The sequence below is a fragment of the Hippoglossus hippoglossus genome, chromosome 23, assembly GCF_009819705.1.
Source record: "Hippoglossus hippoglossus isolate fHipHip1 chromosome 23, fHipHip1.pri, whole genome shotgun sequence".
In the NCBI taxonomy this organism is placed as follows: domain Eukaryota; kingdom Metazoa; phylum Chordata; class Actinopteri; order Pleuronectiformes; family Pleuronectidae; genus Hippoglossus; species Hippoglossus hippoglossus.
Window position 1 is genome coordinate 4,029,597 of NC_047173.1, and position 16,034 is coordinate 4,045,630.

Genomic DNA, 16,034 nt, shown 5'->3' on the forward strand with positions numbered 1-16,034 from the left:
AAATACATGACTAGACTAAATTAAAGTTGTTTCCCATGTCCATATTATGCAGATGAGTCAATTACTGAAAGAACAGAGATGGGTGACACAGCTGATTATCTGACACACGTAGTGTGTTACATTGACGCACTCAGTTCCTTTTCCTTCATCTCAAGTCTGTCAGGTTGTATCTCGCCTTTGAACAGAATGAGAGATTTCTGTGATTAACACAATTCGATCAAATAGAAGGACAATGCTTAATCATCAGTTTGTCTCTGTTAAGGTTGACACATCATGCTAACACTTACAAAGAATTTAGAAAAGTCTGTGATTACTTGACAGAATTATTGATCGATGCAGTTTACTCCCCTAACATAAAAAGAAATCAAGGATTAGGGTTATTTTTTTTGTTCTCTCTAAAACCGCTAAGACTATAAACCTCTGATAGCAAGTTGACGTCTGTGACAGGGGAGCGGATACAAACAGACTCACACTCATAGATGCAAACACACAACAATCGAACGCTTTTCTCTCACTCCTTCCCGTTCTCACTTAACAGGCAATAAACTTCACCATTATCCGTTCTCACGTCACTGTTTTAGTAGCAACCTAGGGTGCACACTTGGCGCTCGAGAGTCAGTCATATGAATTGTTCTGAAAACTATGAGTTATTGAGGAACTCGGAGGCCGAAAAATAAAACACACCATCCTTTTATTCCAGACTTGGCCTGTGTTTTTTTTTTTTTACTTTTGAGGAGTTTGGGAAAAAACACTCTGCGACAACCTTCTCGGTTCTTTTTTTCCTTGTGCCAGATTTTTGAATTATACCCAGTTAAAATACATTTCAGTCACTCGTGAAGACCACTGATTTTCTTATTATATAACTTTTTGAATAAATAACCTCTGTGGGTTCATGTCTTTCCCATTCCGTCCTGAAAGTATTTCATCAAATCATTTTTCTTAATCTGTCTCTGGCAAAGATAACACACGCACATCCAAAGCTTCCCACAGCATTAAATAAAAGTGGGCTTTTTTTTATTTGGGAATTTCAGTTCTTTTCCATCACACTCCCTCATCAACAGCATCACTCATCCCCCACACAGAAATCCTATTCAGTTTCACAATCTGATGTTAATATAGTACACACCTGGTCCTGGTTGTGCTGCTGCCAAGGCCTTATTTGACTTTTTCACCCACACTGCAGCAAAAAGCTCTGAACTCTCAACTCAAAGCGAGCAAACAAGAACAATTTAAAATAATGAAGTCTTAGCTTAGTTTGGTAGTTTAAGTCTTATGTAACACACATTAGCTCATAAAAGTCGCTAAATGTTCTGTACAGTAGACACACCCCTCACTGAACACATCACTCCAGTCGTTCTTAAAGCCACTTAAAAGCCTTTTCAGATCTCTTATCTAAAAGAGTAAAACATACCTCTGACACGCTGATAAGAGCGTTTTCACCGCAGCTTAATGTAGTCAACAAATCATACCTTACAGCTGCTCACATTGTCTGGCATGACAGAATTTAATCTGGGAAGGCAAAGCAGGCAGCCAGCTTCACAGCTGTGGGCTCTCTCGGTTGTCAAAGGCCAAAGATGTGTCTGGAAACTTCCAGCAGCAGGATGAGCCACTGTCCCAGTGTCTCTACATCCTGTTAATTGCTCATTGGTGCAGAGCGGGCAGCTATGCACAGAAAAGCCTGATGGATGTGAAAGCCCGTCATTTATTTGATTACTTTCCAGGACTTTAATTTCCTGCTGCAGACATCACACAAAGTTGATTTTGGGAGCAGCATGATCACTGCAAAAGTGATTTGAGTGTGAGAGGTTGGCTGTGCCATGTTTCAGCAGGAAGCCAATTTCAGAGCTATTATCATGAGCTCACAAAGTAATGCTGTCAAAACCATTTAGAGACCTGCTGCTATCTCGTTACATTGTCCTCTACATTGACTGTTTTTATGTACATTAAAAGGAATTAGAGATCCCCGATACAACACAGTTTATACCATCGACAATATTACAACATTACACCTCTAACTAAATGACAGGCTTGCTAAAACCTAACCCATCCTAGATGTATAGCCATCCTAGATTATCTGTGTTTTTCATGTAAATGAGGGGGGTGGTTTTGGCAGGCATTTTCAAGGTCAGCTCAGTAGAGGCCATTTCTCTACATTGTTGTTTTTGGGATGCCTCCTTCAGGAGACTGTCTGCAGAGTGGTTCTTCTTTTTCCAACAGGGAGGTTGTGTTTTTGTCATTGTTTTTTGTTTGTTACCCACTCAATTTCGGAGCGGATCCAAATAAATGAGCGCATCCAGGAATTTTTTTCATTTTCTTTAACATTGTGAAATAGGGCGTTACAATACATGAGAGTTTTATCTGTTATACAGATATGTCTGTAAGATATGGTGGTGGGCAGAGAAGGTAGGGCAGAGTGCTAGTTGCTGGTTGTAAATGTAAATGTCAGTTGTATTGCAAATGATAAAAAAAGCTAAACGAGAGAATACTTAACCTCACTGGAATGTTACCTCACATGCTGTAGTGTAAAATCTAAGCCATTTTTATATTGATTAATTTCCTGTTCCTTTTATAGCTGACATAACAGTGATTCATCAACAGAAACATGTAAATAAAGAGCATGGAGGTAAAGTTGGTGTAATTTGTTATCCCCTTCAGCAAAGCATTAGATGAGACCAGAACCTTTTGATGTGACGGACAGGGGAAAAAGGCCGATCCAAGTGGTGATACGTCATCCGTTATTGCTCTTGTGGTGAAAAGAAAAAAGATCTTCACTTTGTCATTCAATATGTTTCCTCACAGTAACAGTCAGCACCTTGTCACAAAACTCGTAAAAACATGGATTTGCGGATTTTCAGTGTCAGCTCTCAGTCGGACATAGCTGTCTGTTTGTCCAGCAGCATTGATTTGTTGTGGATTCGTCTAGCCTGCCTGTTTACATCATGTTCCAGACCACCCTGTGCATGAGACTGATTCATTGTCCCTTCCCACTTTTGGAAGTGCAGGTTAACAGTTGTATTGGTAACCCTGACCCAGACACATGTTGGCCGCCTCCTTTCTAATTGTTCTGTTCTCTGGCTGAGGTAAGGTGGGACATTGGTGGTGCGACAGGACAAAACGTTTTCCAACCCCTTTTTTCCAAAGCACACTGTATGTAAATGTCTTTGTGTGCCAGTGTTTTCACAGAATAAACAGCCAGATTTTATTGATATATTGGATAAAAGTAGGATCGTGACTAGCATTTAGAAAAAACTACTGAACCAATGTTACTGAAACTTGCACTAAATTGCAGCTTGATTGAAATCAAGGGGACTGTTTAACCTTGCTGGAGGTATGTTCTCTACTGAATGCCATTATATTGCTGTTCTCCAGCAATCTGGTCCTGAAGCTGCTTGATGCTCTGTTATGTTCATTAGCTAGCAGACTGCTGGTTGGTTGAGAGGAGGTGAAGGGCTTCTAAGATAGATGCCTGCTGCAAATGAAGCACACCAGTAAAGATGCAGGCCATAAAACCAAAGCAATCAGCTGAAGGGAAGCTAGAACGTTTCATAGGGCTGAGCTATGAGCTGCAGAGTTGGCCTATTATTCTCTGTTTGGTTGTCACTTCAAGCCAAACCATTTTCTTTCAGTGTGGTAATCTGGACCTGATGGCATTCCTGGCCGAGCTCTCAAGGTGTGTGCAGATCAGCTGGCAGATGTTTTCACAGACATTTTCAACCTGTCACTGCTCCAGTCTGTAGTCCCCGCATGTTTCAAGGAGACCATCATCGTCCCTGTTCCCAAAAAAACAAAAATCCTCTGCCTGAACGACTACCGCCCAGTAGCACTCACTTCCACCATCATGAAGTGTTTTGAGCGGCTAGTCAAACCATTCATCACCTCCTCCCTCCCTGACTCACTGGACCCTCTTCAGTTTGCCTACAGGCCAAATAGGTCGACTGCAGATGCCATCTCCCTCACCCTTCACACTGCCCTCTCCCACCTGGACCAGAGGGACACATATGTGAGAATGCTGTTCATTGACTACAGTTCAGCATTCAATACCATCGTGCCCCTGAAGCTTGTCACCAAGCTCAGAGACCTTGGGCTCAACATCGCCCTCCGTGACTGGATTCTGAACTTCCTGACGGGCAGACCACAGGCGGTGCGGATAGGCAGCACCACATCCTCCACCCTGACTCTAAACACCGGTGCCCCCCAGGGCTGTGTGCTCAGTCCTCTCCTGTACTCCCTGTTCACGCATGACTGCGTGGCCACCCACAGCTCCAACACCATCATTAAGTTTGCTGATGACACGACCGTCATAGGCCTGATCACCGGCGACAATGAGAAGGCCTACAGAGAGGAGGTCAGAGCCCTGACATCTTGGTGCCAGGACAACAACCTCCATCTCAACGTCAGCAAAACAAAGGAGCTGATCGTGGACTACAGGAAGAGACAAGGAGTAGAACACGCCCCCCTCTCCATCAACGGGACTACGGTGGAGCGAGTCAGCAGCTTCAGGTTCCTCGGGGTCCACATCAGTGATGACCTGACCTGGACCAACCACACAGACTCCATCAGGAAGACGGCCAGACAGCGGCTCTTCTTCCTCCGCAGGCTGCGGAGGCTCAACATGGATGCCAGGATTCTCTGCAACTTCTACAGGTGCACCATAGAGAGCATCCTGACTGGCTGCATCACCGCCTGGTACGGCAGCTGCACCGCCCTCAACCGTAAGGCTTTACAGAGGGTGGTGAGGTCTGCCCAGCACATCACCAGGACGGAGCTACCATCCATGGAGGACCTCTACACCCAGCGGTGTAGGAAGAAGGCCAACCGGATCATTAAAGATCCCTTTCACCCCAGCCATAAACTGTTCTGCCTGCTGCCGTCTGGCCGACGGTACCGCAGCATCCGGGCCCGCACCACCAGGCTCAGAGACAGTTTCATCCCCCAGGCCATAAGACTTTTAAACTCCTCCAATCTGTCATAACTCTGCACCTTAGCATATTTGCACATTGCATATTTGCACTATTGCACACACTTGCACTATTGTTTTTCTTTTTCTTTAGGTGTATATATATATTTAGATATGTATATTTTATTTTAAATTTTAAATTTTGATTGAGCATTGTTATAAGAGAGCCTGTGACCCAAGCATTTCATTGCAAGCGACTGCTTAATGTTATCGTTGTGCATATGACTAAACTCTTGAATCTTGAATCTTGTGCAGCTTTAATGTACATTTTTTTTTACCTAACTGACAAAACTACAGAGAAACTTTGCCAGCGAGTTCTTTAATTCATGATATAAATCCATTGTGTGTGTGTGTGCTTATGTAGACGTGTGTTTAGCAGAGTCCAAGTTGGAGATACAGTAATTGGACAAATTTATCTTATTTCCTGAACCCCAGTTTCTCCTCAGCTGAGTCAATAAACCAAAGGCTTCCAAGTGCCAGAGCAGCCACACTCAACTTAATACACTCTGCTCTTTGTGAGCGCTGGATCGCTCTGCAGGAGTCCAGGTCAGACCATCACAAAGAGCCCGGTTAACCCTCAAAGCCGCCAAGACACCCAGTGGCTCTGCTGCTACTCTTTTTGTTTTCCCCCAGCCAGCAGTGGGAACATAACAGCCTCTGGATGTGAATGATCACTATTTAAGCGCAAATACACTGAACTCCAACTAAAACAAGTACCATTCACGTCACATCACTTACCCATATGCACAAGTACCGCTATCCAAAATAAAGATGGGAAAATTGGTGGATTTAGAACATAAATATTGTCCAAGCACTTAAAGTCTGAAGCTGTGAACAGAGAAGCTCCATCACACAAAATTTCAGTTAACTGAATGGTAACAGGTGATGTTGATTTAAATGACTAGTCAGGCTAGTGACATGGCTAACTGAATTGCAATATTAATCAGGAAATCAGTCCACCACTTTTGTTCAGACAACTATCAGATGAATTCCTTGAAATTACAGATATTCATGGTCCCAGAGGATGACTTTGGTAATCCCCTGACTTTTTCCTCCAGCACCACCATGAGATTGCAAATTAGGGCTTTTAGTGACATATTTTACCAAATATATGGGAATTTTGAGTTGTATTAATAAAGAAAAATTACCACCTACAATCAGAGTGCCCAGAAGATAAATCTAATGATTCTAAATTTTTTATCTGCAAAGATTTGTTTGCCTCATACTTCGGTTGAAGTATCTGCAGGTATATATAAATATAATATATCCACGAGTGTAATCTGTAAAAAAAGGCATATAGGTACAATAAGATGGTGAATATGGGAAATAATATATCTGCTACATTTTAGCATTTTCAGTTGCTAGCATGGCCTCTAGTCTCTTACTCTTATTGGTCAATACAATAACATTGTGAAAACAGAAAGAGCAGTAAAAAATGTTGTTCTGGGAGGTTAAACTTTAATGTTAAACACTTAAAACCTCTTTACCTAAAATGGACAGATAATATAGTTTTATTTACTGCAAACGAGTCTCCCTCCAACACACCAGAAGCTTTTAAAACATGTCAAATGTGTATAACATCAGTGTTTAGTTTTTCCTTCCTGTTATATTGGACATTAAGTGGGAATCTAATTTACAGCCCAAGTCCAGATGTTTGCCATTGTGAAGAAATACGATTAATTAGAATCTGTGGGCTTCCACCAAAGAGCTATATTTAGATGAGAGCCGTTCATTGTTCACTGAGGCAACATGTAGCTTCAGAAGTGGAAACAATGACTACTCTAGTGCTGTGTGCATCATAGAGAACAACAGGAGGCATTCAGGTGACAGGATAGTATCAGGACAATCTGCTAAACTGCTTGAATCAATTGTCCACAGGAAAATCCAATGTTAGGCTGTAGTCAGTGTTGAAGGGTTTTCCAGCAAGTAAGCAATGAGTTCATTATGAGGACTAGACAAAAAGCAGGATGGAAATTAGACTTCTGACACCCTCATTTGACTTAAGACTAATTTTCTCTGTTCTTCCACACTGCTGACTTAAGCCCAGGCATCAGGTCAGGAGACAAAAACACGATTGAACTGTCTGGAAATCTGTTTTAAGTAGGACACTCCATCAGCCATAGCCCCATTTATGACCTCAGTGACAGAGCGTTCCCAATACAAACCTTCAGGGAATAGTAGATTTTTTTCATTTGTGCCATACAAGTGGCATGGTCTAGAGATCCAGCATCAGTCAACTGATCCAGTATCTCAGCAAAAACTTACCAGGCTGCGCTGAAATTTTGTACAGATATTCATGGTCTCCAGGGTTAGATCTTACTAAATTTTGATCGCCTGACTTTTCTTCTAGCACCACCGTGAGGCTTACAGCTGTGCAGGACCATAGTATCGAACTATAAAGATATACACATAAATAATAGTAAAGTAGTAATGTTTAAGTGCAATAGCCCCCTTGCCCGCCCAACCCACCTACCCACTCCAAAAAAATCTTTTTTTAAAAACTTGGCAGACACTAGTGGCATGGGGAATCGTTAGGAGGTTTCCAACCATGATGGTTGTGGTCCTCTGTACATGGCCGATTATATAATTTACTAGGTTTCTCACAAAATTGTTGCTGAGAACTTTCGTAATCAGCCATTCCCTGGGGGGCCCTTCTCTGCTTGGGGACCTACCCTGTTGGAACATCCCTGCGGCTGTGGTTTTGATTGAAATGTCTGATAAGTTGGTGAACATTTACGTCAGCATGTTAATAATGTCACTGTGAGCATATTGGTGCCATAGTTTTGCTTAAAGCACCTCTATTCCTTAGCACAGCCTCACATAGCTGGTAGCTTGGCTGCAGGCTTTTAGCCTTTTGTCAGCAGGCTATGTCTTCAAAGGTACTTTGATCATAGCACAGATGTCTGCCGTCCACTGAATGATAAAATACAGTATTTTTTTGCCTTGGGTGAAACCAGTTATTAAATCCAATACAGACTATATTCTGCTTTTCTTCTCTGGTCAAACATCAAGTCAGCTGTGGCAAGCAAGTGCACAGTCTGTGGAAATTCTGGATTTAGACACTTGTGTTGCTTCGATGAAAGGTGTTATCACACAAGGCAGAAAGCAGATATCTGATCAGAGAAATACCTTGGAGGATACAACCCGCTGTCAGATAACAGGCGGAATATTGACTTTTCCCCCTAAGGTTATTTTAGGAAAGCTGTGTAACTGAACAGTGGAGTATAGCATGCAGAGACGACCAATGTAGATTTATCGGCCCCTGACTTTAAACCTGTACCGAAAGTGTAATGTTGTGAACTCACAACTGGTTATCTGCTATTATATTTAGCTAAATATCACTAGCTGCGATTGTTTTGAGTCATGGTTTGACTGCGGTTGTATCAGATTGGAAATGAAAACGTGAGTTTTCTTATTCAATTATCATCACAGAGGTTCCAAAGAAATTAGCAGTGACAGTGCCTGAAGCCTGACCAATAACCTAATCAACCATTTCTGTCATTTCAAATGAGAACATGAGGCTGGCTACAGAACAGGGAAGTCACTGTAAAAACTGAGTGGTTTTCCACAAACAAGGTTTCAGAGTTCCACGTCAGACCGCCACTCGCCTTTCAGCCTAAGGTAACTCCTCAGTCATTATACTTTGCAGAATAGTCCTTGAGTTGACCTCCTCAGGCATTTTAATGGCCTCCTTCAACATGGAAGAGCTCCCGAAGCATGTTTTTCGAACAGCTGATTGCAACACAGAAGCAATACGTCTTGTTTTGCAGCTGGCAGGAAACATATGGTCTGTGTTATTGTCTTAGCTACTGGAGAAAAAAACATGCGGGGCGCCAGCTGAGGCCGAGCTATTGCCGCTTCTTACAGAGGAATGCTGCAACCCAATGGTAATGACTTGACAGACTTATCTGTGGGAGTGAAGGTATTTAAGCCAGACCAAAAACAACCTCCTACTGTACCATGGACAACGCAAACATTGTGAGAAAGGCCGACAGGGTGACTGAGGAAAACATTAGAAAGCAGAGGTCATCCTGAGACACACAGAGCTGCCCTCAGACCAAATGCAGAGAGAAGTAAACTATGAATTTTGAGAGATGCTTTTGTAAGAACTCACATGCACGCAAATAAACACAAACACACAGCTGTTTACCTGACTTTCCCACCCCCGCTCTCCCGAACATGGCCAGCTTCACCTCCGGGCTTTTGGCCATCACGGCAGCTGCGATCAGCAAAGCTCGGCGAGCCAATCAGTGAGCTCCGATGTCAGCCATCCGTCCAGGAGTGTCTGAGGAAACAAATAGGACAAGTTTGTTGTTTGTTGATTTGTGCGTCATACAGGGATTTCCTGGTAAATGTTCATTTAAGTCAAAGTTGACCTTATCTGTATTTTTAATCAAGGCCATGATCTTTCCAACCAGGTTCTATAAACACTTACATAACCTTTTAAATACAATATCATACTTCAGTTACCTCAAGTGGATAATGACTATTTCATGACTGGTTATAATTGGTAGAGATAGTCCTATTTGCTTTTTCATAATTTGTCCCTTCCCAATACAAATTCTGATACCTGGATTTTGCATATTGGCTGATGTCGAGTACCGACCCGATACCAATGCATAAAAACTTGCCTCGGGGGGCTGTTTTAATCGAAGTTATCGTATTGTTTGAATGCGGTTTCCAGGTGCTGCTGCAGTTAGTCCCTTTTACCCTTCGCCTTGGTGAAGTCCTTGTGCTCCATTGTGTGATAGTTCTTCAAATGCTTTATGAGATTGCCAGTGTTTTGATCGGCAATACTAGTGCCGCCCCTCGAAACAGAAGTCTTGCATATGGTATACGTCGCCATTTTTCTTGAGGGAATTTCCAGTGGGAAATATTGTGAAATTGCAGACATTTTAGCTTGCTCTGGCTAACACTACACTACCGGAAATCACTTCTTCTTTGCCGCTCCAAAAACAGCACGTTCCAGTGGCTATTTTGGAGCGGCGAAGAAGGGATTTCTATGAAAAGAAAATTGCTATTTTATCTGAGTGAAACTAATATACTTTAAAGATGTGATATAGGATCAATATATAGATTCACATACACGTAAATGCCATTGCCCAACCTGGCAATTTCTGCAGTAACGGAAACATTTCTGATGCTGGTATCGCTAGTTAGAGGAGGGATATAAATGAACTGCATTCTCTGAACCTGTTTGTTGATAAAACATGTTTTCTTGTGATGTTGACAGGAAATGTCACTCAAACAGCATCATGTTTCTAACTTAACATATATGTGGTTGTACACGAATAGAGCAAAAATGTGATTTCAACGAAATAAGTTTGGATAGAAAGTGTGACAGGGACATGTTCCTGGGTAAGAGATGATATCGTTCTGTCTTAGTGGAGCTGGGCACATGCAGTTTTTGCAGTTTGGATAATGACTGACGCCAGTACAGTCGTGGCAGAGCATGGCTTCATCTATAAAAGAGACTGGAGCACAATAACTACATTGTTTTTGCTGAAGACAGCATCAGCAGAATGAGGCAAACTTCAGTGACAGCCAGTTAAGTAAATTATCTTCAGGAGTTTAGTCCCACTAGTATGACTATTTCAAATAGGAGAAAACGATTTTCCGATGTCCCTTACAAAAGCACTTGCACTGTGTTAGTCATTTGCAGTTGTGCAGCACTTTAAGCAGCATATTCCTTATATTCTCACTGCAGATTGAGACAAGCACTGTATCGTTCCTGCTGCAGATTTAATTAGCTGAAGGTGACGGCCCTAACACGCTTCTGTCTGTCCATCTGCAGGAGATAACGCATACAAAGACCACAATTTAATATGGCCTCAGTTTCAAACAGTGTGCAGCTTGTATAGCACAGAGACAGTGGGATCAGTCTGTGTTTCGGAGTTGTTGACCTCCTAGATTTTTCCCGCAGGTGTGCAACAGATGCGAAAGGTTGATAAATGGAGCAGAAGAGGGAGAGAGCGGGGAGGCGTAGAGCAGAGCTTGCACAGAGCTAAAATCACTTCTTCAAAAAGAAAACAGAACTGCTGCCCGATTAAACAACCAATCACAAGTCTGTTTGGTAAGAAAATAACCCACTGCGCAGTTATTTTATCAAAATAATTGATTCAAAATGTCTGCCCCAAAGACACTCCTGGCTGCTGTTTGAACTGAAATTAACCAGAGGATGAGGATAATCTCATTGAAATCAGTATCTTGTGACTGCAGAAGAATCCTCGGATACACTCACTGTGACTGATAACAAAAAAACAAACACACAAAGCTGAGTCTTGTGTTTACATTAACATTCATGCAGTGGAATTACTATTGTAACGGTTTAAGTAGAGGCTCACAGTTTGAACCTGTGCAGTTTGCGGCTGAGAAGCTGCAGCTGAAGATAAGTTCTTGTTTTCCTCGAAGAGTTGCACTATGCTGCAGCGAAGTGTCACAATGAAAATACTGACAGACGCATACCATGTTGTCACTCATTTGAAATTTAATAAAAACTCACGAGGCTTCATCATGTGAAACCTAGTCGACCTGCGTGGTTGTTTCGGCATGCAACAGCTAGACAGTTAAATCAAAACTAGCCAATCAGTGAGCTTGTGTTCATTGACACTTGCAGGTGGGGCCTCCTCCCATTCAGACTGATTCTCAGGCCAATCAGAGAGTATTAAAATGGTCTAAACCCAAGTGAGAGCATGTGTTTGTTTTGTTGCTGCAACACTTTATACCGAGCAAAACTACAGAGCTTTTATTTTGAAATGTTGTGAACTTGAGTCTAAGAGTGTGTCGACTGGTTAACAAACCTCTGAAATAAACAACATGCAATGTGTATAATTCACACGTGAACAGTAATAAAGCAAAGTGAGTTTCATTTTATGCAAAGCATTGACTATAAAATTGGTGCAAAGAACAGAATCCGGTTGATCGCTGGTCACTTTTACTTTTCCAGAAAGAAAGCTGCAACCAGCATCACCACAGGCCAAGCAAATGGCCGTTTCCAAACAATTATATTTAGAATGGGCACTGCACTAGTTTCCCTAAAAGAAGAACAAATAACTTCATGTTGTTTTCTGTTCCCAATGTTCTGTCACTGCGTGATGTTGTTTTTTGTTTGACTGAGTCTGTTCTCGCAGAAGCAAATTGGTCTTGTAATGGCAGGCTGAAACACAACAGGATGTTCTTACTGTGTGAATGTTATTCTGAGAGTTCCAGTTCCTGTTGGGCTTATCAGTGTTACTTAAAATACTGTAATGCACCAGTATGTAACATGTTAAGTCTTTTCTGCAGAAAGTTGTGAAAGCACAAATCACACAGCTACATAAAATGGGCAAAAATGTATTTGATCAAGCGCCAATGAAGGACAACAGGAATGGTTAACCTGTGAATTGTAATGTAATGATGAGGCAAAATAAGTGATTCCAGGCAACGTCTATTGGTTCTCAATCATGAGAACCAATATATAGCTTTCTGAGTTACTTCTGAATTCAGCCATGTTTGTGAAAAAATCTGTCAGCCGTTGCTTTTGTGTGAATTAACCAAAAAAATCTGTTTATCTCTGTTGATTCAAATGAGATGGTCCAAGAAAAATGGGAGAAAACTGAAACGGATCACAAGTTGAGCACACTGTGTCCAGTTTAATAAAAGCTAAAAAATGTGCATGGGTGTGTGTCAGTGCCAGAAACGTGTTCTCCAGCTTCACACTGGTTAAAGTTATGAGGCGGCAAACTTCCAGCTTTCTTGGACCGGACAAAATGTCCTCAGCTTCCTGAACTCTCAAACTGGTCCTCTCAATGTATAGCCATACAAGTGCAGAGACACACTCGGGGTTTAAGATAACTTTCCCTTTTTGAACCAACACACACACCCATATATGGTGTGGCTGTGTGCCACTCGGCGTGGCTCTAGTGGAGCTAGGATCATCCATCTCTGTGTCTCTCACTCGTCAGCATCATGGCAGCCGTCAGCGTATTTAAATATTTTTATTGTTTCTTTCATTACTCATGTGGATGCATTTCCACCGTGCAGACAGCACAATCAAAACAATGAATCACACAGCGATACTGCTGTGAGGGAAGTAACCGCGACAACAAAAATGTTTTGTTCTGTCCATCCAATTTAGTTTGAGGTGTTTGGAAAAAAGCACGTAATCGCCACGAGGGATGGAGGGTCACGTCCCCTCCTATTATATGACGAAAGTATTAGTCATGAAATGCTTCCAAAAGCTGAAAGTATGTAAATGGTCCTCCTTCAATAACCAGTGTTATACTGAATGAAGAGGACAGTAGCAGCCCACATGCACAGATTATGTGGCTCTTTACTGTTACAACTGATTTGATTCATCTGTCTTCCTGTACATTCGTGTACCTGCTGCCTCTCTATTCGTTTTACAAACTCACACATTTTCGCACAAGCAGATGCACACAGACTCGGACACACTGCTGCAGTGATCCCTCGCTCTCCTACGCAGCAGCAGGGAAACACCAGTGAGAGACGAGGCAGAGGAACACGCAGCAGTGTCTCCCTGCCGACACGGTCATTCTTCTTTGCATTTTGCCATTTATGGCCTCCACCCACTCCACCCACCAGCCTGACTCACACTCTCTCTCTCTCGCTCTCTTTCTCACACACACACACGTTTGTACTTCTAGCTTTGCGAGAAAACTCACTGACATAATGTATTCCCCAGAGCCTAAACCTAACCTTAACCGTCACTTCAAAATGCTTTTAAACCTAACCTCAACCTTTTGAATGGGCTATCAGAAATGCAATGTCCTCATTTTCCAACTTGTCCTTATTCCAGTGGTCACAAATGTTCGCTCAGCTATAGTCATTAGGAATTGGCGTTGGCTTCCATTCATTCCAATCACAGAGCCCACCAGCTATCGTCTGATGATGAATTGGCCTCTGGAGGACGCGGATGTCCGGGCCAAGACTCCATCTTCTGTTCGGTGTACATTGTTTATAGTCCGTCTAGTTTCTTTTATCACACAAGTCAAACTTTTTTCAACACAAAAAACAAACAGTGATACCTTTTGTAGGTGTTTTAGGTCCAGGTGACATTTTGGGCTCCTCTTAACAGCTATGGGCATATGAATGTAGATCATTTAAAATATGTTTACCTGCACGCAACCAAAGCCTGCTCAAACTTCATATAGAATCTGTTGCATGCAGAATCTGTTTATAGAGATTATGGTTAATGTAACTTTAACCATGACAAATTCATACCTAATCTAAGACAGTTGGCTTAGATTGTGACTAATTAACACATTTTCATCTCATTTGTTTAATCAGTACAAAAACCACAGTGTAGAAACAACACATTGTGGTTTAATGGTTAGTTATGTGGTGAGTAGAATGGTGAGTCATTGTGCTGGGCTTAGCTGGTCCCCCTGCTTCCAATCTTGCTAAACCAACTGGTTTCAGGCTTCATATTTAACAGACAGGAGTATCAATCTTCTTATGAAGTTCGTCAAAGTACTGATACTTTGATACTATTTCGATACCACGTGTTTAAAACATCCTTTTATACCAAAGCACAACTTTTGTTCCCTCAATCTTCTCAGTGTTTCCGTTGGTAACAGGAAGTCATAGTAACGTTGCAAGAACAGGGACTTTTTTATTTATCTTCGAAAAGGCGAACACAATAAAGGGACACAACACAAGAATACTGCGTATCTTGTTACACGTTGCGGCTGACAGTAACATAACGTATCCTTTGTAGTATGAACATTTGTGTGACTGCTTCAACGTGCTGGTTCTTCTCTCACACATCGACAGACTCACTACACTTCCTGCAACAAACCTGCTAGACTGCGTCACATACACAGTAAGTCAGTAAGCTAGGAAGATGTACTTAAAGTATTAAATGTCAATAACGCAGAAAAAAATACCAAGCAATGACATAGAGAATGTGTAGGCCTCCAAGGTGGGGAAGATGAGAAGAATTGTATTAATAATGTTGGTATGAGTTCAGTGACTTTTCCTGTACAGTACTGTGTGTTATGAAATGTTTTTTCTTTTTATTGGGGTATTGAGCATAGTTTTTTCTATACTGGCATCATATCAAACTCTAAAATTGTATCATGACCACCCTAGTACGAAGTATCACCTGTACCAATTAATAGTTTGACAAGACTGCATTATTCTGTTACTGCTTTTCAAACAGATACTAACTGTGACTTCAACTTGAAACAGTCTTCAGCATGCTCCTGTCTTTAACATTACAGTGAATTGTACTGCATCACAGGATGGGATCATGAAATGCATGAGACCAATGGACCCAATGGCCTCTTTTCAGAATCCACACTTTACTGTAACTTCATAATATATATATTTTTTATAACCCACAGCCCTCTGCTGCACAGTGGACTCCATCCAAATTGTCAAACAATGCACGTGTATTTTCTGCCGCGCTGTGCCCTGCTGTTTTCTTTGTGTCATTTTTACCCTGAGAAATGAATCTGGGTGGTGGTGCTGTGGTCGATGGAGATTGCAGACCTCTGAGCTCCAAACCATGGGAGGAGACCCGCTGCGCCACAGGCTATAGAAAGACTGCAAACCACAGGGCTGTCATCAAACTACATACAGTGGACTGCACTGTGTACTGCCTCTGAAAGGAAAGAAAGCTCTCCTACTGAAGTGTATTACAATACTGATATTCTCCTGAAATATTAAGACAATATTTTATAAACTAAGCAAAGAAAGTGTCTTTACTGTATATACTCCTGCAGCTGGTGACTTCAGCCAGTGGTGACAGGCCCCTGTCAGACAGCCCTCATACTGATTTAGACTTTGGACCAGTTTGTCCCTGTTTGATCATGTTTTATCTCAGTCTCCTCTCTGAGATAACGTTTGTCTTTCTCTAGTTTTGAAAGGAGTAAACGCAATCACACACACACACAAAAACTGCAATAACAATGAGTCATTAGAGGTGGAAGACATATAAAAACCCTCCTTAAACCCAAACAACACGACATTCGATGTTTGAACGTTAACATTGAAAGTTCCACAAAATAGAAATTCTCCACCACTGTGACTTATTCTGATTCATTACACTATTGGCACATTATTTTAATATGTG

General features: G+C 41.8%; 1 protein-coding gene across 3 annotated transcripts in view; it reads right to left on the reverse strand.

Moving 5' to 3' along the window:
- Positions 1 to 16,034, reverse strand: part of rerg (RAS-like, estrogen-regulated, growth inhibitor) — a 55,523-nt gene that overhangs the window by 20,332 nt on the left and 19,157 nt on the right. For all 3 annotated transcript variants that reach the window (XM_034577632.1, XM_034577631.1, XM_034577633.1), the window contains one exon: positions 9,108 to 9,242. In XM_034577632.1, coding sequence (XP_034433523.1) covers positions 9,108 to 9,168 — 61 coding nt within the window. In that variant the 5' untranslated portion in view covers positions 9,169 to 9,242. The remainder of the gene's footprint in view (positions 1 to 9,107; positions 9,243 to 16,034) is intronic.